Here is a 26,154-nt window from a genome sequence, read left to right as displayed (position 1 = left end):
ATAAGTTAAGAACATAGCTGGCCTTAGAACTATGTATTGTGAGGCATCAAACTCAACTTGAAATGGCGAGTAGAAAAGAGAATCCGTGAAGACATCCCTACAAGACAAATAGGAGCCACACAAAGGAGTAATATTCCCTCATATACAGTGACAAAATAATTTAGAGAGTAGAAATTTGGTGAACAAGTGAGTCGAAAGGTTTTCTGTTCAATACACTGCCGCAGCAGGAATCAGACTGAAATCAAGAGCCGAACGCCGAAAATTTAAAAGAGTAGCACACAAGTGCTTCGTTGTGTGTTTAGCTCGGAAGCCGCACTGAAATTCATAAAAAAAAATTACTTTTAAAAGTCAAGTAGACAAGTAAACAAAGCCGTTGCTAGACATAGACAGTAAATATATTGATCGGTAATTAGATCCCACCAAGGCCCACCTTTATGTAAAAAATTATTCAAGCTGGCTGCAGTGAATCGAGGTAAATTCCACTGCCGAAATACAGGTTTATCAGTACAGTAAAAGGAAATATAATAGAAAGAAAAATAAACGTGACTACCTTGATGGGTATACAATAAGGAACAGAAGACATTGAACCTTTTAACCTATTAAAAAGTCGGGTTATCTCAACCTCAGAGACTAGATCTAAGACCATAAGCTTCATACAACTCTGAAAAAGATACAATTTCAAATCAGGTTTAGAAGGAGACAAACCTGCTAAAAACACCAGAGAAATGTTAGCTTTTACATTCTTAATTAAAACTAGACATACGAATATAATTACAACTAAAAATGTAAATAATATATGAACAATGTAGTACCCATTCAAGAGAATATTCAATTACTGCTACTAACAAGTCACCACAGCACCAAGCCGCCAGAGCAACACAACTACGCATGCTCCTCCTCCGTCCCAATCCGTCCCAATCTATTCGCTCCGCTCCTCCGTCCCAATCTATTCAAAGGCTCTCTCCTTATATTGTCCAGGAAGTTCCCATTTCCTTTAAATCTTTCTTTATGACAACCTCCAATCGCAACCGCGGCCGACCACATTTTTGTTTAGCCATAAAGGAATTAATGAAACGTAAAATATAAAATAAAAGATCAAAATTGAAATTAAAAAAAATAAATGACACCAAAAAAACAGTAGGAGCCTATTGGGGATAGTGGTAAGCTATTTAATATTTGTAACATGGATTCTATGATATAGAGTGAGATTCTAGAGTATAAAAATCCACTAAAAATAGACTTAAGCTCTAACAGCAAAAGGAAATTATATAAACCGACCTGCAACTTCGTAAACTTTGGCCAATCCTTTTTTAAATTTCAGCTCTTCAGAAATGTCCATTTCTTGTATCCTTTTCAACTTAAGTATGGAGCTCCCTTGTTCTATCTGCCTAACTGAATCTTGACCAAAGTTCCCTTCAATTTTCGTAGCTTCTAGAAACAATCCAAGTCGACTCAACATTCTTGATTTATTGCTTCCTATGGGGAAAAACTAATATATCTAGAACTGAGAAGGGCTTACACTAAACCAATTTACAGAAAGGATGACTGACAGGGGGGAAATATCCTGCTGAAATTGGTCCAAAGAACCTTCTGGAAAATAATAAAACAGTGGCCTAAGAATACACTTTTTTATGTTTTCAACCCCCCTCCTTCCAAAGAAAAATCGTCAATTCCACCCTACACACCAAGGTAAATCGACCTGTGTTACCTATGCAACTGCAAGAAAGAACAAAATTATCTCCTGGGATGGCTCCAATGAACAATAAGATTATAAATTTGTAGCCAAAGATTATACCATTAGAATATTTTTCACCCATAACCTTCCCCTGAAAATATTACCTGTGTGCATAAATACTTGTGTGGACTCTTTACTCTCCAAATCCACTGACTTCATAAAACACACAATGATAAATTCCCAATTTTAAACTGAGGATTATCTCTGGTATTCAGTGCTGGTGCTGGCGGCTAGGAGCTAAAGTGAGTTTTCATTAGTAGAAGTATTGTCCGTGATGTAGCGATACTATGCTTGCCCCCTCAGGGGCAACCTAGTAAATAACAAACTCTAACCCGCATAAACCGAAAATTTAAACATATTTTAAAAATTTCATGTGGGCAAGAATCACCATTTGAAGCTGATTCAGGAATAGTAACTATTACTTAGATTTGTCTTAGTGATAAAGTTCGTTGCAAAACCAAATTTGTAGAATTTCAAAAAACACCGCGAATCCTACAAACCGGTGTTGGATCAAAACAAAATTACGCCATTGGGATGACCATAGTCAAAAACCTAATTTAAATAATTACAGTACTCCAACTTGAACAACAAGGAAAACCATGTTTTCACATGGAACGCAGTATCTCCCCTTTTTCCCTTTTTTTGGTAACTGGTAGTGAGGCGCTGAAACATCCTAAAAGTATGCCTAAGGGCTCGTTTGAAAAAAAAATTGCTACATACAGTGTCTTCTGTAATTTGCAAAATATAATGATAAAATAGAATGCAATTTTCGACAAAAACTGTATCTTTATATACAGGATGATTTAACACACATATCTTTCGAAAAGTTGCCCCTTCAGGGTATTTGAGATAACAATATTGATGCGGTTAAGGTAGGAAATAAGGTTAGTAACTGATTTAGAATTGAGTTGAGTTAATTGGGGTTGTGTTCTATCCCTACATATGTGGATCATTTTGATGGACTGTGTCGTAAGGACACAGGCAAAGGCTATGGGAGAGTATAGAATGGGGAGATAAAACCTCCTGGACTCAATCAAGATGATTTGAGTATTCTAGATGCAAATGTAAGCAAAATGAATGAGTTTTTGAGATTTGAGAGTTCAGGGTGCAAGGACAATCTTAAAAATAATGTTATTAAGAATGTCACTTCAACTAGGAAGAAATGAGGGTGGTGAGTAATTTTGGACAAGAAGAAGATCGAACAGGTGGGTAACTTCCCTTACCTGGGTAGCATAAATAGTAAAGACGGTGGATGAAGTGAACATGTAAAAAGTACAGCCCCGGGCGTAAAACACCTCAGTAAAATACATCGGGGTGTTTTTTCACAGATAAAAAAGTTTAGGAGAATATGAAGATGAGTCTGCGAATCAAGACTAGAATATTGGAAGCAACAATGATGACAGTATCAAGTATGGTTAAGAAACGTGGGAATTTCAGAATACACAGGAGGAATTGTTAGATTTTCCTCAGAGCAATTGTCCATGAGTAGTTTTCGGTACCCTTTTGACTTACGATATATTAAACAAAAAGTTTTACAAACTGTGATGCAGATTGCCAGAGATCGTACTTTTTGACGGGACGTCCCCGAATGAAGTGAGAAAAGTTCATAAAGTATAATTTAAAGGATAATAGAACTTCTTGAGAGAGGGTAAAGAGTGAATCCAAGAATAGATTTGGACAGAGGAGGAGCGTGTACAGCTGACTTAGCCTTGACCGTCTTGGTGCTGCAGTGAGTTGTTAGTAGCAGTAGCAGTGAGTAAATCACTGGATTTTTACAAATAGCTGTTTGCAGCCCCGTGCTTGAAATAACGAATCTTACCCTTAGGCTTCCTTGTTTTAAGAGGGTCGAATAAAACTTGTTTAAGCAGTGGAATAAAAAGATTTAATTTACCAAATTAAGTGAATCTAAAGTTGGTTTTCTTTGAGAGAGCCAAATAGTTTTCTATTTTGACGGATAACAAACCTAGGCTTGTGATTTTCCTAGTTATACAACTGACGAAAACAAACTGCCTGACAGAAAAAAATTAAGTATTTATTCTTGTATTAGTTTTTGAGCCTGAGATTTAGAAATAGCAAATTATTGATGGTCAAATTTTTCACCAGAAACTCGTCTAACACATATATGATCAAACAGTTCGCGGTAACGAACTGTAGTAAGGAGCGACCCGGCTCAATAGTAACCAGAACTCCAAAAAACGGAATTTTGATACTAATAGATACATAAAAAGAATCGGAGTTTTATACTGATTTTAAATAAATAAGTTTAACCAAATTTAGTCTTAGCCAAATTTAGCCTGAGAAAATTTGCCTTATTTTGGAAAATAGGGGGAAACACTCCATAAAAGTCATAGAATCTTAACGAAAATCACACCATCACATTCAGCGTGTTATAAAAAAAACTACTGTAGAAATTTCAAGCTCCTATCTATAAAAATGTGGAATTTTGTATTTTTTGCCAGAAGACCAATTACGGGTGCGTGTTTGTTCGTTTGTTTTTTTTTCCAGGTGTGATCATACCAACCCAGTGGTCCTAGAATGTCGCGAAAGGGCTCATTTTAACGAAAATTAAAAGTTCTATCCCCTTTTTAAGTGACTGAAAAATTGGAGGGCACCTAGGCCCCCTCCCACGCTCATTTTTTCCAACAGTCACCGGATCAAATTTTGAGATATCCGTTTTGTTCAGCATAGTTAAAAACCTAATAACTATGTCTTTGGGGATGACTTACGCCCCCGAAGTCCCCAGGGAAGGGGCTGCAAATTACAAACGTTGATCATTGTTTACATGTAGTATTGATTATTGGGAAGTGTTGAGACGTTTTCAGGGGATTTTTCTGATTGGAGGTCGAGGGGAGGGGGTTACGTGGGATGATCTTTCGATGGAGAATTTATCATAGGGGAAGAGAATTCCATCAAGAGGGTGAAGGATTTTCTAGCATTATTTAAAAAAAAAGTGAAAAAATAAATATGAAAAAGGTTTTTTCAACTGAAAGTAAGAAGCAGCATTCAATCTTAAAACGAACAGAAATTATGCATATGAGGGGGTTCATCTCCTCCTAAATACCTCACTCTTTATGCTATAGTATTTCTAGTAATTTCGACTATTTATTCTACGGCCTTTGTGATTTAGGGGTCATTCTTAAAGAATTGGGATAAAATTTAAGCTGTAGTGTAAAGAGCGAAGTATTGACGAAGGGACGAGCCACTCATATACGTAATAAAAATATACGAATATAGAAGTTCGTTACGTAAGTTATTTCGTAAGTTACGTCATTACTAATAAAAACATTCGTAAAAAAATGAAAAGCTCTAGTTAACTTTTTAAGTAAACAAAAAATTGGAGGGCAACTAGGCCTCCTCCCCCACCCTTTTTTCTAAAAATCGTCCAATCAAAACTTTGAGAAAGCCATTTAGAAAAAAAAAATATGCAAATTTCGTTTAATTATTCATGTGCAGAGAGCCAAAATCGAAACATGCAATAATTCAAAACGTTCAGAAATTAAATTAAAAAAAAGGTTTTTCAACTGAAAGTAAGGAGCAACATTAAAACTTAAAACGAACAGAAATTACTACGTATACGAAAGAGGCTGTTCCCTCCTCAATGCTCTGCTATTCACGCTAAAGTTTTACTTTATTGTTTTAAAAAGTAGAGTTGTGAGAAAGGGTCAAACTTTAACGTAAAGAGCGGGGCGTTAATGAGGGGACAGCCCCTTTCAAATACGAAATAATTTTTGTTTGTTTTAAGCTTTAATGTTGCTCCTTACTTTCAGTTGAAAAAACCTTCTTTTTTTATTTAATTAGATAATGGGACCGCCCAAAGTCTTTTAATTGTTATAGCGACATTAAAGGTTATTCATAAAATAAAAAGGACTTTTATTCCTGGATTCAGAATCAAGCCTTAAACTGGAGCCAAAAATATTGAGGCGGAATCGAGATTAAAATCAAAATCAGGAGTAAATGAATCAATTAGATCTTTTTCAAGAAAAATTAGACAAAAAATAAATAAAAAAAAACTTTTTCCCAATAATAATCTTCAATTCAGTCTCATTACTCCATAACTTTAAATCGGATTCGGGCACCTAATTTATCTGTTTTTATAAGACCCATTGTCCTTGAAAATATTCTGATTCCTCAAAAGGCTCCAGATCTGTGTGATCTACAAAGTTGTCTTCTCTGACAGACCAGCAGTCTTCTCCTTAGACCTGTGTGATCTACAAACCTTCTCTGATCTACCTCTTTGAAGATGAAGGCAATGGAAGCTGAAGTCTATGTAGTCTGAAGGCTATGGAGGTTCTTTCTGAAGGCTATGGAATCAGAAGGTCTCCAAATACAGACCAGACGCCTTGTCCTCTGTGGGGAAACTGATAGGTTGTCCCAATCAGAATAAAGCGAAGAGCAGGGGAGGAGGTGTACGAACAAACTAATCTCAACTGCTGAAACATGGTTTTTAGGCTACGATTCAATGCAGCCTGACTAATCAAAAACAAAAGTAAAAGATCCCCAGAATGCAATAAATTAGCTTGCATAATTGGAAACCTTACTATCTTGGCAATTAGAGATCATTTACTAATAAAGCTTAGAAATCAGTCCAGAACCGAATTTTAATTTGAAATTCTTTTCTTCAATTTTGCAGCTGGTTCAATTCACAAACATTTAAGGAAGGGGAAAATGTATTTTTTTCAATATCTAGGGTGGCAAATTCGTCGTTCTTTCAATCTTTTCAATGAAAATACAAAAAAATGGACTTTCCAAATTACCACAAAAAGAACATTTTTAAGAATTTAGAGGGGGAATCTAGGAGGACAACCCCCTAGTTTCAATTGACATCACTCCTTTTTGACTGAAGATGATCAACTTCAACTCCTGGGACCACAAAATTACTTTTTCGTCTTTAGATCAAAGAGAAAAAAGAGACTTATAACTACAAACTACTTATAACTTATAACCTACTTATAAGAGGAACTGAAGTGTTTCTGATATAGGTTTAACACGGATTAAAAGCAACAAGCGACCAGCAAATCACTGCCTAGTATAACTTGTGCAACAAGCTATGTAAAGCTTACTTCACTTGGTATTAATAAATACATAAAATTAAAAATAACTATAAACATTTAAGAAAACTTGTGTTTTAATTCATCAAGAATTGATGTAAATTAAATACATTAGGCTCTTGTAAACAAAAAAAAAAAAATAAAATAAAAAAAAAACAGCGGAGCATTGCCTTCCATAAATAGAAACCCACAAGACAAAATGTAAGCCAACTTGCAAAATTTTAATTCAAACTAATTTTTTTTTTTTTTTTAGTTAAATCAGAGTTCTGATTAAAATTAAGATCTTTTGAATCTTGAAAAGGAAATTTTTGTTTGAATTTTTTTTCTCAAGTAATTAGTTTCCTCAAGATTGTTTTGTCTTTCTACTTCTCATGGTTGGGGAAAGTAGTTGGGGATATCTTATCATGCAGCACATAAAAAAAACTTTCTCACATTTAGCGCTATAATCCACGTAGCGAAGGTACCGATCTCTTAATCCTTTGCGGCTGGGAGTGCTCTGCGTAGTTGGGGGCAAATCATCTGACACTTCCCATGTTTTTCTCCCAAATTTCCCTATTCCCCATTTGAAGACGGATTGTCTCTGGTTGAGCTTACAGTGTCGCGCCACTGACCACATTTCTAACCAAATAATTGTCAACACCAGGAATCGGTCAATTGCCCTGAAGGACACAGGATTGCAAGTCCAATACGCCAGCACCTCGGTATATAGGTCAGTAGAAAAGTTGAACATATGCAAATGTACATGCTGCGCCTCTCTTTCTCTCTCCCCCCATCTCTCTCCGTCCCTTCCTCCATCTCTCTTTCTCTATCTATTTTTGCAGCTCATACTCTTCGTACCTTCCTCATCCATTTCTCATACTCTTTGCACATCGTAGTCTTTGCACCTTCCTGGTCAGGTTTTCCACACTCTTTGCACCTTCCTCACTAGTTCCCCACGCTCTTTGTACTTTTCTTGTCAGTTCCCCATGCTCTTTACACTTCACACTCTTTGCATCTTTCTTATTAGTTTCTCGTACTTTTAACATCACTCATCTCTGTACCTTCCTCATTTGTTTCCAATGCTCTTTGTACCTCACAAACTTCGCACCTTCCTTATCAGTTTTTCAAACTCTTTTGCACCGTTTAGTCTTTGCATCTTCCTGGTCAGCTTTCCCATACTCTACACCAGACTTTGCACCCCATACTCTTTACACCTTTCTCATCTGTTTCCATTCTTTTTGCAGTAGCTTAGCAAACAACGGCACATAAAGTATTTTCTAGCCATATAGACTTCTTGCGTCGAGAGAGTACAAGTGAAGAAATACTCATCCTTAAAAAAGGGCTATTAATAACAAGGACTGGGCCCCTGAAATAAGTTTATTTTCCCTTGCCCATCCCCTACCTTTACTTTTTGATCACTGTGGAACCAATGCGAATGAATGTGGCAAGTAGTAGCAACAGTTCCAAACTGTTGCAAAACAATAAACCGCATGCAAGATTCCCTTGGCCCTCTTCTACAGTTATGTTATATTTTAATTTTTGTTTGACAGCACATATCACCTGTGACATTCAATTTCCTATCAAATGCAAGAAGAAGCAATAAAAAATGGTAAAAGAAATGTTTGATAACAGACTAATACAAATGAACTCAAGACTTTTAACTTTGGTTTCTGTATTGAACCAAATTTTGCAGTAGGCTCCTTTAGAGCTCAGGTGGGAGGGAATCACCCCCCCCCCCAACTAAAGACCTTTTCTCTAAAGTTCAATATATATAAAAAATATAGGCCAAAATAAGGTATAGGTCAACAAAATGGGGGTGGAAGGAAATAGCGTTCTTCTTTTTTATTGCCTCCCTCCGACCTTCCATGGAAAAGTGCTTGACCCCGCTCGACAAAGAAAAATTTCAATTTGGGCTTTTATTTTATAATTAAAAACAAAAATGATAATTACAAGTATTTTAATGAGACAGTCGGAAATAACAATTTTTTTTTTAACTTATTACTATGAAGGTCCAAATATTTCGGTTTCAGATCCAGAAGTCGTTATAGACAGAAACCAAAAGGAAGAAGCAAAGAAAAACAGAACAAGATAATACTAAGTTAAACAAACACATACAAAGAAAAGGAAAAGTAAAAACAAAACACAAACGATGAAACTCAAAAAACAAAAGGAACTCTCAAAACTAAGTTAAACCAAGACATGTAATGAAAAGGAAAAGGAGAAAACAAAATACAAACGATGAAACTCGCATTTTCATAATGTTCAATATTATAATTATTACCAATGTATGAAGGTAGTAAAACGACAATGATGAATAATTTATATAATCTTTCTGATGAAAAAAAATATAACAAAACAAACAAGGTAAGAAGACAACAAAACATGCCATAGCTGTTTGTTTGACTGATATAAATATGCCAAAACAAAAGTCTTGTTTATTTCAAAAATTTTACATTTACCCTACGTTAGTTATAAATCAATACTAATACTAGTAACTCAATGTGGCTCCCAGACACCTGAGGCAAACACAGCTAAGCACGTTCCTCCTCCATCACAATTCGTTCACAGCCTCCCTTTTAACACCCTCCCAAAAAGTTTCAATTTCCATTAAGGCCTTCCTTATGAACTCATCCTACCCCATTGGTTAAGACCTGCTTTTCGTTTGGCCCTAGATGGTTGGCCGAAAAGGATGATCTTTGACAATCTGTCTTCATCTGCTGATACAAGTTTCTGAAACACCTAACAAGTCCAGTTGAAAACATCTCAATTTGTCAGACAAAATGTCAGTACTAGGCCATAGTTGTTTTTAACGTTGTAACATTCGAAGTTGTGATTTTCATATTATTTAAAACATTGAAATTATTATGGCCCCAGGAAAAGCAATGGTCAGAGAACTGGTGGAGGACAGGGACTAAAAGATTTTCTCAAACTTCGATACAGATTAAGAGAACATTATTGTATCTGATAAATAGCACATTGACTCTTTCTAATGTCCTGCTTTGTCGCTTTGGAGCCTTACCGAAATGGTGATAATTATCATATTGAACACTATTAATACAAATCTTTTATTGTTAGGGATTTGCTTCGTTATTTTTCCCTTTTCGTTATTTGCTTCTTCTTAATTTAGTATTGTGTGTTCTTTTTTTCTTTTTCTTCCTTTTTTTCATAGAAAAAGGCTTTTGGGTGTGAAACAGAAATATTCAGACCCTTATTATTAGTGCCAGCGTACTGAACTTCGCTCGGTGAAGTAAATTTTAGAGATAAAAACAGCATCAGTTGTATTCTACCGCAAAAGAATTCCCCTTCTCCAGAAATGCAATTACCCAGCACCCTGATTCACAGAAGACAAAACCTTCAGTAATTTACCTAGATTTAGTTGTATTGAGATCCATTTTTTTTTCAATTCGTGAATTGGTCCCCTTGAACTATGCAAAGAAAAAAAAAACAAAGTGAAAACTTTGTCCAAATGATATATTAGCTTTGAACATCTTGATAACGTTCATTTAACCTGTCCATTTTTAAGATTCAATTGACCTGCAAGATGGCTAATTAATGAAATAATCACTGCATAAGAATTTGATACAAATATATCATTTGATACATCAAACACAACACGAAATTAACCCAGTTGAAAACTTTTAAGAGGTAATGACGTGATTGGTATTCAATCACCCTTGCCCAACTTCATTTTTGGGTTTTTTTGGTCGTTTTGCTGTAATTTCAATTAGCAGACGATTTGAGCGAAATATATTAATCGCGCTAGGTGAAAAGAATTTTTCCAAAACTGTGATCTATCTTGATAGCTTCTTCATACCGAAAAATGTTTCATAAAAAAAAAGCCAACTTTCATATAAAATTTTTTGCTGTTTTTGAGAAAAATAAATATATATAAAAACAACAATTACTCAATTAAAGATAGAAAATATTTTTTTACTGTTCCACTGTCTTATCAAAATATTATGTTTTTTTTTTCTTTTTATACAATTTGAATCTTATTTTAATTATACATAGAAGAGCAGTGTAGTCTGTAGAAATATTTATTTGATCTTTATGTTAAATACTATGGAAGTTTAAGATATGTAGGGTTCTCTGATAAAAACTTCCCAAAAGCCTATAAATACAAAGTAGTTGACCTTACCTAAATTGTTAATTTCACGAAAACGTCCTTCATTACATAGAATGGTCAAGAGTTTATGATTGTAGAACTTAAGAATTGCTAAAGATAGCAGCATATTACCCAGCAGTAACACACCTAAATCTTCCTTTCTCACTTCATTGCAAATCCTCAATGACAGTTTCTCCATAATATTTCTGGGGACATTATCATGAAAGCTCAAAATCCACAACAGCCTATCAACATCTTTAATTCTTAAACTTTCTATTTCAGAAAGTTTGTCCAGTTTTTCAGTAATTAATCCAATGGCTTCATCACTTAATGGATTAATATAATATTCCGAGTCAACAAGCCATGCAACAAAATGGCACAAATCAGTTAAGCTCATATACAAACAGTTTTCATTCACTTTCATATGTATTAGATCCAGACAGTCCCTGTCATAGTATTTAGACAACCGTAAAAACTTCACTACTGGGATATACTCCATCTTCAAATTATTTTTTTCAATGCCAAGTCTCAATTTCTCTGAAATTTTTTCAAAAAGAATATAATTGTTTACTTTCAAACTAGAAGTAAATGCAGTATTGCACATAATACTGACATCCTTTAAAGATAAATTAGATATATCCTCCAACATTTCTAATCGTTGTTTATAAGCCTCCAATAATTTTTTATCATATGCTTTGTAGACTAAGTATGATAGATAAGGCAATTCATCAGCAGAAGAATTTTTTATTAAAAAACTAAGTTCTTGATCTTTTTTTAGTACTACAAGACGATTTTCAAACATTAACTCTTTCACCCTTTGCTGAACGGATTGATGCCTACTTTTTGACTGAAGATACTGTCTATACTTCCTCAATACAGTATTCGATTCAGGAACTGTGGATAGATTTTTCCAAAGCCAATCCTGGATAATTATTTTTGAGGCTCTCTTTCTAAATATTGAATTCATTCTTCTAAAAAACCTGAAAAGAATAAACTTTCAATAGCATCAAGAACACGTGTAATTTTGTTATTCAGTTGGAAAGCATAGAGTGTCTCAGTGCTTACTATAGTTTGATTAGTAGACAGTGGTGTCAATTCAGGAATTTAGGGAGAGCATACTTCAAAATCTAGGGAGGGGATTAGCGTTTTTCATTTTTCCCATGAAATACAAAAAAAGTATTTTTCAATACAAATATCCCAACAAAGGGCGCAAATACCCCCTCCTCCACGTCACCGTTAGTAGGCAAGGTAAAAAAAAATCTGGCAGAACTAAGCTATAATAACCACAATTTTCCAATGAGCGTTGGGGGGGGAGATTTAAATACGACAAGTGGAGTAGGGTTTGGATGCTCTCCAATCACTGTTGAGCATCCCCTGAACATGTCCTGGAAGTTTCAGCTTGATCCGGTCAACCATCCCTGAGATACTGCCTTTTAACAGCCATAATGCATATAGTGTGTTTTGATTTTGTCTAATATCTCCCCCAAATTTGCCAAAAGTAGTTGCAAGCAGTTGCAGTCACATTGCGAGTAGTCACAGGTGCAGTCATAGTCGCGACAGTTGCAGTCGCATGTTGTTGTAGCTGAAGCCACAAGTAGTCTCAATTTTACATAGTTGCGATTGCAAGTAATCTTAGTCGAAGTCACAGCAACAGTCACAAGTAGTCTTAGTTATAGCTACAGTGCATGTTATGTGAATAGTTTTAAATATGTATAGTCAAAGAAAAAAAGAACTTGAACTTGAAGTGGCCTAAAAGCTTTAAGTTAATACCCATATCTGTTGCTAAGCATATATGCCTAGCATATTGCATATATGCCTTTTTCATACCCTGGATGTACACAAGGTCTTTTGATTTAGTCCGACATACCCCTCCACATTCCCTGAAATTTCACCTCAATTATCTTAGTTTTGTAAGACAAACCCAGGATCAAACATCTCTCATTATAAATGATAAATCCAGCATGTAAAAATGGCAAATTGAAGAATTTACGTTACTTGCCCTGGAGGCTGTTGGGGGTATAGCACACCTGGAAGCATAATTGTTAGATCTTTTGACTGTTTTAACGAAATGGTTTTTAGTTTCTATCAGTGTTGAGAGGAGCATCTAACTGGAAAAAGGGGAGGGCTGACTGCGCTCTGGCCACTCTTCATTATCCCCTGTAACATATCTTGAAGGTTTCAACTTAATATCCTCAGCCATTCATTGGATTTTGCTGATGCTTAGATTTTCTGCTTTGTAACCAGCCTGTATATAGTGTGTTTTGATCTTGTTTGAAACCCTCCCAACGTTTCCTGAAAGTTTCATTTCAATACCTTAAACCTCTTTTGGAGACCCAGGGTCAAACATGCTACATTTTCCAATAACCAACCATAAATATAAACAATGGGCAGTTTGCACAACTCAAAACCTTTGCCCCACAGGCTATGCGGGAATATGTCATTTCTGGGGGCACAGTTATTTAACCTTTAGACTATTTTGAAGAGCACGGCTATCTTCAAATTTTTTATTGGATGTCTTTGGGGGGACTGCAGCCAAAAACGGCATGGAAGGAAGTGGGATGCCCCCTGGCCACTTTTCAACATTCCCCTCAATTTGCCCGGAAAAATTAACTATGCACATCCTCAGCTGTTCTCAATATATCGTATATACACTTTTTGATAAAATGGATTCTCACAGTCCCTTTGGATTAGTTGTAAATGCCCCTCAACATTCCCCAAAGTTTTGCATTAATGCCCTTAGCTTTTCTTGGACACAACCAGAATCAAACATCCCCCTTTTTCCTAATGATAAACCCGTCATGTAAACAATAGCCAGGGCTGTTATGGGCATAGCATTACTTGTGGACTATTTTTAACAAAGTGTGTTTTTTTTACCATTGTTGAGGAGAGAGCCATCTAAAAAGAGTGACAGGAGTTACCATTAAGTAACTCTTTAATATCCTCCCAAACATACCCTGAATGTTTCAACTTAATTCTTTCAACTGTTCCTTAGCTATTGTTGAGACGCTCATTTGACAACCAGCATGCACATAGTGCGTTTTGATTGTATTCAACATCCCTCTCAACGTTTCCTTAAAGTTTAACCTAAACACCCTAAGCCTTTTTGTGGATCCAAGATCAAACATTCCCTTTTTCCTGATAAAAACTTTATATGTCAACAATGGGCCCCTTACATAACTTACAACCTTTACTCTGGAGGTTTTGGGATGAAGCACCAACCCCAGAGGCATAATCATTTGACCTTTGGAGTATTTTGAACAAAATCGCTATCTCAAAGTTTTAATCGGATGTTTTTGAGGGAAAGAGGGCATGGGAGAGGGTGGTTGCCCTCTGATCACTTTGACTCTAAAAAAACACAAGAACTTTCAATATCCAATGAAATAGGCCCCTTCTGAAGTTTATACAACCACTTCTTACATATGAATTGGCTTTGGGGGGGGGGGGGAGAATAACAACACATTGGAGCCTTATGGCTTTTTATTATTATTTTTACTATGAGCATTGGTAGGGCATTACCTCTGACAGTCAACACCTGAGCGTTGGCTCTGATTCAATTTTATCACTTCATGGAAACAGCCAGCTGGAGGCAGTTGGAGAGGAGAATGACCTGGGGGTCATTGTTGACCAAAAGTTGAAGTTTTAGTGTCCTATACAAGCTAAAGTTCCAAAAGCAAACCGAACCCATGGCCTCATAAAACGAACACTCTCCATCAGAAAGCCATGCATGATAATGAGGCTTAACACCATGGATCTCCCTTAACTGGAATTTGGCATGGCCCTAGCTATAAGATAATGTGATAAGCTTCCAGCTATAAGATAATGTGAATGTTCAGGAAAGTGTTCAAAGAAAAGGAACAAAGCTTATTCCAACGCTACAAGACAAAACTTACAAATAACGTCTCACCTCACTCAACTGCCTTTTTTAGCACACTGAAGGAAAAAAAGAGACATAATAACGACTCGTAAGCTGCTGGAAAGTGACCTATGAAGTCATGTCTTCTCTCCTGCCTATTAACTACCACAAGAGGACAAACTAGAAAGCTCCAGGTCCCCATTGCACCAGGTGACAGCACCAACACTTCTTCTCTGTCCATTCTGTCCTGCTCTGGAACAGCTTGTCCACAGCCACCGTCCAGTTTCAAATCCTAGAAGCCTTTAAGAAAGGATTTGATCAAGACAAGGTCAATGCTGAATGGAGGTTGTCAGGCTAAGAGGCTAAACTGGGTTGTCAAGTCACAGCCAGAAAACGCCCCCAGCAAGATTTTTCTACAACATCTTCAACATCACTTTATCTTGCTGGATATGTGATTTAAGGTAACTTAAGCTGAGGTAAAGGAATTTGTAACTTGGCTGGTTTCACATCAATTTTATTGAACAAACATCAATTTCTAATTTGTCTCTCATTCACAATGGAAAAAAAAACATGCAATATTGGCAGCATTCAAAGCAGTGGAGTTAACAGATTTTTAAAGTGAAAGTAACTGATGATTGCCAGTTATGAAATCAGTATAAAACAGTTCACGGTAACAAACTGTAAGTAAGGAGCAACTCAGCTCAATAGTAACCGAAACTTTACAAAACAGAAAAACAAAAGAACTGAATTATTCTGCTGATTCCAAATATATAAGATTCCTCAAGTTTAGTGTTACCCATCAAAAGTTGCAAACCCGAGAAAATTTGCCTGATTTTTAAAAAAGGGGAAAAAAACCCTAAAAGTCAAGGAATCTTGATGATAACCATACCATCAGATTCAGCATATCTGAGAACCATACTGTAGAAGTTTTAATCTCCTACACAGAAATGTGGAATTTTTTATTTTTGCCAGAAGAAAGATAATGGATGTGTTATTTGTTTTTCCCAGGGGTAATTGTATCAAAGTAACTGTCTAAGAAGATTGGAAGAGGGTGCATTTGAATGGAAATTGGAAGTTCTAGTGCCCTTTTAAATGACTGAAAAGATTGGTGGACAACTAACCCCTCCCATGCCCCTTTTTCCCCAAAATCAGACTGATGAAAATTTGGAGATACTCATTTTGTTCAGCATAGCTGAAAAAAACCAATAACTATGCCTATAGGGGTAACATGACCCCCACAGCCCATTGGAAAAGGTCTGTAAGCTATGAAATTTGCCCATTGCTTGTGGATAGTGTTTTGTTATTTGGAAGTATACAGATATTTTTCGGGGGGGGGGGGGGGGTGTGTGCTTGGGGCAGGTTTCCATAGGGAGAATTTTCCTTGGGCAGGGAAATTTTCAAGGGTGAGCTTTCCAGGAGAAATTTTACACTGGAAGGATTTGACAGAGTTCAAATACAATATTCTTTTCATTTGTTGTATTTTGCCTTTGCCAACTCAATTTTGCATGTGGAGATGTTCCAGGGGATATTTTCAACAGGTTAGGATTTCAGGGGAAAAAATTTCCAAGAAAACAGGGATTTCTGGAGTGATCAGAAAAATGATTAGAGAAAGTATTTTTCAAATCAAAGCATGCTGAGGTAATTTTTTCAGGCTAAATTGTCCACAAGAAATATTACACAGGGGATTTTCAGTGAGGATGAAATTTTACAGGGAGGGGTGTATTTTACTTAGGAGGAACTTCCCACAGAGGAGTTTACAATGAGGGGAGATAATTTTTATTAAGGCAAGCCATATTTACTGGCATTGTTTGAAAAATGATCAAAAGTTAAATTAAAAAACAGGTTTTTTCAACTGAGAGTAAGGAGCAAAAATAAAACACAAAACGAACAGAAATTATTCTGTATATGAAGAGGTTGTCCCCCTCCTCAATACCTTGCTCTTTAAACTGAAGTTTGAATGATTGTCTCAAATTTTAAGAGCAACTCCTCAAACACTAAGGCCATTTAATTAGAGTAGGAAGCTTTTTTAAAAGTGCTCAAAACTTTAACACAAAGAGCAAGATATTGAGGAGGGGGCAACACCTTCATATATGGAATAATTCCAGTTTATTTTGAGTTTTAATATTACTCCTTTCTTTCAGTTGAAAAAACTTGTTTTTTTAATTTTAATTATATTCTGAATCAAAGTCTGTGTTTTAATTTTAGCTCTACAGGCAAAACAACAAGGAACAAGATGTCAATTAAAAGGTTAAAAATGGATTTTGCAAGGATATTGATTAGTATATTTGGAAAGAGTGTCAAAAGGTGCATTAAGTGGTTTGTTCATCTTTTAGCAACCAAATTAATCAAGATTGGTAACAGTATAGGAGAGCAGTTATACTGAAAGAAACAATATAAAAATATAATAACATAAATAACATAAGAACATGATAAAATAAATAGAACAAAAATATAATAGCAAAAGAGTAATACCACTCAATTCACTAATTGGTGTACTTTCTAAAGAACTAGAACATTTGTTACTCAGATAATGCAACCTTTCTCCCCCCCTCCTAGTGGTTCTAGATACAGCCTTAGGCTATATACAAAACTAAAAGAAAACAGTGGAAATCTTACTTTACAATATGCATCATGTTTCTATTAATCATATTTTCATGTTTCCTTCCAGTATTATACACATTTCTAAATACCATGTTCATCCAACTGTTCTCCTGGTCTATATTAACCACTAATTTAGGAAAACAGTTTTTCCCTTTCTCCTTCTATCTCCTTTCTTTTTTTTTCTTTTTTTTTTTGTGTTTGTGCTGTTACATTGATGATTTCTGTTTTCATTACAATACAACCTCATACTCGATATTCACACAGATCTCTCCAGACCTGGTCCAGATGTTGTTTACCATGTAAATAACACAATACAACATCATACTTGACATTCACACTGATCACTTCAAGATCTCAAATCCAGATGGTCAACAACAATCATCCATAGTGTTGTCATCTTCTGGAACAACTAGGGCAATATCAAGATGATCTGACTGCTTGGCTTTCCACAAGGATCTTCTTGGGTTTCTTTTCTTCCTTTTTTTGCAACCGTTAACGTGCCAAAAACCGGAAAAACACACAAGTAACTACTTCTGTTAATGACCAGAAAATCATCATAAGTCCATGAAGTTTCAAAATCACTTGTTTTTTTTTCGGTTTTGGCTTTGCTTCTGGTAGGCTTCTTCAAAAGTTCATTTAACTGCATTTGGTTATTCTTCTGCATAAGTACCATAGTGCTTCCAACAGCTGCCAATTCCCTTTTCAGTTTGGTATGTAGCAAAAGTGACCTATTCAACATGGTTCACACAAGCCAAATTTCAATAAGGTTTTTCTTCTCAATGCCTATTTTCCATCAATTTCTGGCTTCTTCCAACATCTTGTCAGTAGCTTGGTCATTTTACCCACTAGCTCCCTTTTTTCTTGTAATGACTTTTCAATTGCATCTATATTTTGCTGGCTAGAAGAAAGTTTAGAAGGCATTTGCTTTTCTTTTTCTGCGAGCTTCTTTTGTTCTTCACTCTCTTTTCTGCCTCTTTCTGGTTCTCAAGATAAATTTCGAAACTCTTTTGTGTAGATTGTACAAGCTTCATCATGGCTTCAGTTAAATGGATGCTTTGGGCTCTCCCACCAAATATCTACAGAACACCCATTGCAAGCAGACCATCGACTGATCACTCATTGATGCCCTCTGTTCACTGAAGATCTTTCTGGACAATGAAAAACCTCTCTCAGCACTGGCTGAACTGTGCAAAACAACCAGTAAGTTTTTGATCAGCATCACCTAATTTGAGTATTTTCCATCCACAATTACTCTGTTCCATTTTTCATCAACCTTATTTGGCTTTTAGGGAAACTCACCTTTTTGCAATAGTTTAAACTCATCTAAGAGTAGATGCGTTTTCAAAAGGATAGGAAGGTTTTGAGCAACAGACAGTAAATCGTGGACAGTATTTGGCTTAAATATCTGTGCAGGGTGTAGGAAACACAAACTTTCCAAAAATAACACAGATTCACTGTTTACAGCTTGATTCAAAACATATGTGGCAGCTGAAGTGAATGTTTCTCGATATGCTACAGGAAATATCACTTTGGCAATTTGTTGGCTACTACAAGACTGTTCTCCATCACTTATCAGAGTGTCAACTAGAGGCAAGAGCTTCTTCCATCTTCAAATGGTGTCATATCCAAGACAACCATTAGTTCTGACAGAGGCAAGAACTTCTTCCATCTTCAAATGGTTTCATATCCAAGTCAACCATCAGTTCTCAAGCTCCTTTAGGTCTTAAAATGTGCCCAGCAAGCATCAAAACAAGATCCTTCAAATCTATATACACTTAATGGATCAGTCGTTCTTCATGCTGGAACTTCTGAATAAAATATGTGAAAAGTTCAGAGTTGTCTATCAGGAACTGACATCTGCTTTCAACGTCAACTGTTTGAGCAGTTTTGCTATATCTTTGTACATACAGCATTTCATCAGGGAGACATTCTAATTAGGAACAAAGAAGGTAAAATATTCAACTAGGGCTGGCCATTGCTCTATTGTTCTAGTGACAGCAGAAGCAATTGATAACAAACAGATTGGTAAACATTTCATAAAATTCAACTTAGGAATACCAGTTTTCTCTTGTATCCAACAGCTCCATCTGCTCCAGATATGGCACCCTTGTGTCATATAGCATACAATCCAATGATCCACTAAGGTCATAGGCATAAAAAGGGATACACATCAATGTTATTGATTTGGAAGGGGGGGGGGATTTTAACCTCTAATGAAGCATTTTCAGGCATGTCAATTCTAGTAATGTACTTTTTGAGCTGATGCCATTTTTGAGGGGTTTAAAACATTTTTTTTTGTCAAAATTCCAAAAGAAAAATTTTGAGACTATAAATTACTGTTGAATCAAAAACAAATAAGAGCTACCACCCCTGGATTTCTTTAAGTTGAGTATTTCTAGCAGTGATTTTTTCAACATTTTTACTTTTGGTTATTGGCTATCTCTACTAGGTTGTAGTAGCTGCAATAATTATATAAGTATTAGGTATGTATGGGTATAAATCAATACCTACTTTGATGAAGTTATTAGTTCATTAATATATATATATATATATATTATATATATATATATATATATATATATATATATATATATATATATACATATATATATATATACATACATATATATATATATATATATATATATATATATATATATATATATATATATATATATATATATATATATATATATATATATATCAAAAGCAACAAAAATGAAAAAGCTTGGCAGCTTAAGTGACTTGAGAGGCAAAGGGCATCAAACCTTTTCATCCATCCTTATATAAAAAAAAATGTGATTCTGGAGTCTTAACATAATTCTACAGTCTTCAGAACAATAAGGTTACTAAAGAAACAAAAATACTTCTTTCCAGAAGTGTTCAATTGGCTAAATCCTACAAAAAGGGACTTTTAGAGACTTGAGAGCTGTTTTAGGGACTTTTGGGGACCTTCTCCAGTACCAGGGACTTTTATTGACCTCATGGCAGCACTGTATAATTAAATTTCTAATTTTATACTATTTCAATAATTTCTTAGACCACACTGCTTTTCTATTTACAAAAAAAAAAAAAAAAAAAAACAGGTTTAAGTTAAATAAAGCAGTGATAGAGAATAAAAAACAAATGACACATCAATTGAAAAAAAAATCTAAATATTTCAACTCCACATCCAGGAGCCCCTATCAAGGGAAAAAAAGAAAAGAAAAAGAATATGTAAAGTCATCTTCAGAAAAAGACAAAAAAACAGGCACTACATCAGAAAAAAGACAAAACAAATATTGCAGCACTGTAACACAGAAATAACACCAAAAATGCCTACAGATATTATGAGCATGTATTATTCTGCTGTAGATTCAGATCAGCAAATGAGATCTATTAAAAATACAATACTATAATTATTTAAAGAATTCACAAAAGAAAGCAAGATTACCATCCCTGATTAAATTTACAGGTCAAAAACATTTGAAATATTTAGGTGGTGACATGTCAACAAAACTTACCTTTTGCCAAATATAGTTTCAGATTTTACCCCACCCCACCCAACCACAAAAAAGGTCCTCCTGAATAAAATTCCCTCTTAATTCACAATATGCAGAATGATCCTATCTCTGCTTCTTTCCTTGTATTTTCAGTTTTTCTATCACATTTCTAAACATTTGTGTTTATTCTCTAAGTCTTGAAAAGAATTTATAAACAAATGCCAAAATGACACCTAACCTAACTTATCATTGTTTGTCTATTAAAATCTTTTTGTGGGAAATAATTAGATGACACTGATGGTGTTTAATTATATATATAGAGCATTCAAAAGTAGAAAAATATGATCAAACCCATGCTTATTTTTCAGCAATTTGTAAAACAAAAATTGTACAACAGTGAAAGAAGTAAAGATAAAGGTCACTGTAATATGTGTTAATATTCTGCATATTATCATATCAAGCATATCAAGCATATTATCAGATTATTCTGCATATTATCAAGTAAGAATTGTTTTCATAACATGTTTCCTTATTTATGGCTAGGGTCCTAGGTTTATACTGAAATTGTTTTGAAAATTGTATAATAATAAAAGTGACTGGAAGCAGGCCAACATCAAACCCATCTTCAAGAAAGGGAGAAAGGACCAAGCTTGTAATTATTGCCCTTTAAGTCTTACTTCTGTTGTATGTATGGCCCTTGAGAGCATCATAAATAGCACACTGGTCTCTCACCTTGAAGAAATCAGTCACTTTTAAAAAGTCAGCATGGTTTCCATAAAGGTTGCTCAATCAATACAAACTTCATTGAATCATATGACTTTGTCACCAGACTCTTAGGTGATTGTCTTCTGGTGGATTTCATGTTGCATGATCAAGCAAAAGGCTTTGATAAAGTACAGCATCAATTTCTTCTCCTGGTGCATGAGAATTTAGTTGCCTGGATTGAATCCTTTCTTACTTTCCAGTAATTGGATACATTTGGGGGAAATCTCCATTACAAAATCAACCAATATGCTAGCAACTGCCCAATCAAACATACAGGGGCTAGAAACATCTATGAACAGTCTGTGCAGGAAGGATTAGTTGACCTTGGATTATTTTGAACTTTACAGCCCCCCCCCCCACCCTATGGAAAGTATCCCCAGCGAAAAGTACCCCATCTTGGAAAATACCCTTCCACCCCTGTTGAAAATGCCCTGCGGTAATATTATTTTTATTTTAGACTAGGGCACATTTTATAGAAGGAATCATCATAGAAAATTTAAAAATGATTCATTTGATTCTAAATTGAGAGGGCTAGTGCTCTTTTTAATAGTCGAAAGTGATCAGAGGGCAAGTGTTCATTTGGTCATTTGATTCTAAATTGAGAGGGCTAATGCTCTTTTAATAGTCAAAAGTGATCAGAGGGCAAGTAGCTCCCCACTCCCATCTTTTCCCAGAAATCATAGAGTAGTAGTTTATGATGCCACTGTAAGACTATTTATTCTGATGAAAGTCTTGTCATTAGTGAAGTTCAACAAGACACAATCCTGGGGCCCACATTGCTCAAAATATATATTAACAACTGTACAACCCACCTGAAAAATCCACTGACACTATATGCTGACAATTGCAAGCTCTTAGGACAGGCCCAAATTAGCCCCAATCCCTTGATGATGCAAGGATATTTAGATCAACTATCTAGATGGTCATCTGAGTAGGGTTTACAGTTCAACATGTCAAAATGCGAAAAGACCTGCATCTTGGACACAACAAACCTAGACAACCTTACTATACAGGAGATGATCTACTTGAGGCTGTAAGTGAAGAGAAGGACCTGGGGGTGATGACAAACTCAAGTTTCACAGCCACACACAAGTTCAAGTTGCCAAAGCAAACCAAGCTCTAGGGCTCATAAAAGAATGTTAACCACCAGGAGGCCCTGTGTGGTTACATAACTGTACAAAGCTATTGTAAATCCACACCTGGAATTTGGAATGATCCTAGCATCTCCCCATTACAAAATGGACATTAAAGCACTTGAGAGCATCCAAAGGTGAGTAACAAAGCTCATACCAGCTTTGGAAGACAAGCTATATGAGGAATGCCTTGTATACCTCAAACTCCCCAACCTAGTCTATAGAAGGAACAGAGGAGATGCAATTACCACTCACAAACTAATAGAAAACAACATCTCAAGTCAAGTATTCTGATCATCCCTTGCAAGTACAACAAGAGGTCACACAAAGAAGCTGCAAGTTCCCCATTGCCATCAATGTGAGCACTAGCAATTTTTCTCTGTGTGTGCTGTCCCTTACTGTAATAGACTCTCCAATGCCACTATCCAGTCCCAAACCAAAAATGTGTTCAAGAAAGTAGTCAATCAAGACTGGGTCAATGCAGAATGTAGACTAACCTGGGATGCCAGACCATAGTCATGTCACACCACCAGCAAGATGTTTCACAGGAGGCTCATCATCACCTTATCTTGCTAGACATGCAATTTAAGGAATAATGGAAGGAAACATGTTAATATGATAGGTAAAATTCTAGTTTAGTAACTTTTCAATATCTTAGAAAGGAATTAGGTTAGGAAAGTATAACTTTCAGGGATAGGAAAGTATTTTGGAGTACCAAACTCTACTCTTTTTCCCTCTAGAGAACAGTGACCTTTGATAACTTTAAAAATCTATATGTGTTGAAGTAAAAGCTTATAAAACAGGATCTTCTGCCTAAATGAAGTACTGTTTCAGCTTCACAACTTTGCTCAGTCCTGATTTATAAGGTTTCAAAGACCTACATTTAGATCTATAATATGAAGATCTGCAAACAAAATTTAGAAAGAACCCATGAATATTGCTTAAAATTCTAATCAAATAACAAGAATTTCATTTTAGAACTAAAACCAAAGAAAACAACACTAATAACTGAAAATTAAGGTAAAACACTGTTTTGTCAAAATTTCAATAGGTATGGACTTGTTAAGTAGGCTAGGCAAATTTCTAAGATTTAAAATCAGAAGAGGATTAACATGGAAACTTGGCAATACCTTCCCAATGCATGTTTTGATCCTCAATTCAAATTCTAGTTAATTGACTTCTTGCTATCTTGGAAGGGGTTTAGGTTAGGAAAATGAAACTTTCAGGGATGTGTCTACATGACAGGTCTATACCTATTGAAATTTTGACAGAACAATATTTTACCTTAATTTTTAGTTACTATATGCTTTTTATCTGCCTTTAGTTCTGAAAATGCAATTCCTGTTATTTGAGTAGAATTTTGAGCCATATCAAGTTTTTTTGCTATTTCAGAAAGGGTTCAGGTTAGGAAAATGAAACTTTCAGGGATGGGTCTACAGGCTAAAGTATGTCCCAGGAAGGTATTTTGAAGTACCTACCTCAACTCCTTCTCCCACTAGAGGGCCCTGACCTTGGATGACCTTTAAAAATATGTGTGTTATAAAAGTGAATCCTTGTAAAATAGATCTTCTGCTTAATTGAAGTACAACAAAATTGTTTTCAGCTTCATAACTTTGCTCAATCCCATATTATAAGGTTTTAAAGATATGCAAATACATTTCCTAAATTTTGAGAAAAAAAACATTGATAGGGCTCAAAATTCTACTCAAATAACAGGAATTATATTTTCAGAACTAAAGGCTGAGGAAAAGCAGCTAGTAACTGAAAATTAAGGTAAAATATTGTTCTGTCTAAATTTCAATAGGTGTAGACCTGTCATGTAGGCAAATTTCAGGGCCCTCTAGAGGGAGAAGGAGTGGGGGTGGGTACTTTAAAATACCTTCCTGGGATATACTTTAGCCTGTAGACCCATTCCTGAAAGTTTCATTTGCCTAGCCTAAACCCTTTCCAAGATAGCAAGAAGTCAATTAACACCTAGTAGCTTTTTCTCTGCTTTTAGTTCTGAAAATGCAATTCCTGTTATTTGAGTAGAATTCTGATCCATATCAATGGGTTTTTTTCAAAATTCAGGAAATGTATTTGCAGATCTCTAAAACCTTTAAAATGGAATTGGGCAAAGTTATGAAGCTGAAAACAACTTTGTTGTACTTCAATCAAGCTGAAGATCTATTTTGAAAGGTTTCACTTTTATAACACACATACTTTAAAGGTCATCAGAGGTCAGGGCCCTCTAGAGGGAGAAGGAGTGGAGATACCTAGTTGTTTCAAAATACCTTCCCATGACATACTTTAGTCTGTAGATTTATCCCTTAAAGTTTCATTTTCCTAACCTAAGCCATTTTCGAGATAGCAAGAAGTCAATAAACTAGAATTTTATCGTAGATTTAAATTTTATGGCTTAGGGATACATTCCCTAGCCTATGTTTCTTAGTCTGCATTGCTTGGGGACCCGTTTTCATGGCTTCTCATGGAACAAAAACAAACTCAGATTATAAAGAATGTAAGGAAATAATTTTTAATCATATAAGACGTTCCTTACCTCTTAAGTTCTAGTTCACAAGCTATTTAATGATTATATAAGTGACAAAGTCATCGAAGAGAATGTTCAAATTTTGAAATACTTGGCGTGCTTCCCAGTGTTGCCGCTCCGCGTGGAAGAATCTTACTAAATTTAAGAGGAAAAATTTACTAAATCGCATCTGTTTTTACTACATGCTCCGGAAAATTTCTTGTACGTGCGGCTACCGCCGCCGGCACACCGTCTAGCATAAATGTTTACTATAAGAGGATAATCAGTAGGATTTTCATTCTTTTCTCTTTCTCTTGATTTTTTTTCCTTTTTCACTATCTATTTCTATTTTTTTCGTTTGCATTCAAATAAACCTACTGCTGTCACTTGCCACTCATTTTTTTTTTTTAATTAAAACTACAGATATTCCTGCAAAGGCTGACAAAATCGATTCGCTGATGTTATGGGAAGCGGAACAGTTCTTTCTCCTAAGAAACGTGGACCTACTTTTGATTGGTTGAGGGTAGGAGCAGTTCTTCATAGTACAGACCCAAATTCCACCTTGAAGGGTATCTTTTTTATAACTCCTTCATAAATCCGTTACTAGACTATTTTCGTTAGATTGGGGTTGGTCACGACAGTCGGAGAAGGAGAAACAACAATTTGCTTCGAATTTTCACCAGTCGGTAATATACTTTAAAAAAAGTTTGGAAGAATATAAAGATAAGTCTGCAAACCAAGATTAGAATATTGGAAGCTACAGTGATGACAGTGGTCAAATACGGCTCTGAAGCATGGGTACTCCGAAAAGCGGACAATATTTTCCAGAGAAATTGCCTACGGATTGTACTGGATACCCGGCTGACTGACCATATTTCAAAGAGTAGGTTGTACGAAAAATGTGGTTCAATCCTGCTTTTTAGGGCTATAATGAAAGAAAGGTT

The 26,154-nt window shown here is 35.5% G+C and overlaps 1 protein-coding gene across 3 annotated transcripts; it reads right to left on the bottom strand.

Annotated features, from left to right (window-relative positions):
- Positions 1-1,237: 1,237 nt before the first annotated feature.
- On the bottom strand, positions 1,238-25,361 carry LOC136026579 (uncharacterized). 3 transcript variants are annotated; one of them, XM_065703286.1, is made up of 4 exons: positions 25,241-25,360; positions 14,758-15,020; positions 10,901-11,847; positions 1,238-1,476 (listed from the first exon to the last, which is right to left on the bottom strand). In XM_065703286.1, exons 3-4 carry the CDS (start codon positions 11,832-11,834, stop codon positions 1,265-1,267), a joined length of 1,146 nt encoding a protein of 381 aa, XP_065559358.1. In that variant the 5' UTR covers positions 11,835-11,847; positions 14,758-15,020; positions 25,241-25,360; the 3' UTR covers positions 1,238-1,264. The 3 variants fall into 3 exon arrangements, with proteins under 3 accessions (XP_065559358.1, XP_065559356.1, XP_065559355.1); XM_065703284.1 differs by having other exon boundaries at positions 14,772-15,020; XM_065703283.1 differs by lacking the exon at positions 14,758-15,020 and having other exon boundaries at positions 25,241-25,361.
- Between the last annotated feature and the right edge of the window lie 793 nt (positions 25,362-26,154).

Source organism: Artemia franciscana, chromosome 4, assembly GCF_032884065.1.
Source record: "Artemia franciscana chromosome 4, ASM3288406v1, whole genome shotgun sequence".
Taxonomy (NCBI): Eukaryota; Metazoa; Arthropoda; class Branchiopoda; order Anostraca; family Artemiidae; genus Artemia; species Artemia franciscana.
The sequence above is the reverse complement of the archived record's forward strand: the minus strand, read 5'-3'. Positions and strand labels throughout refer to the sequence as shown.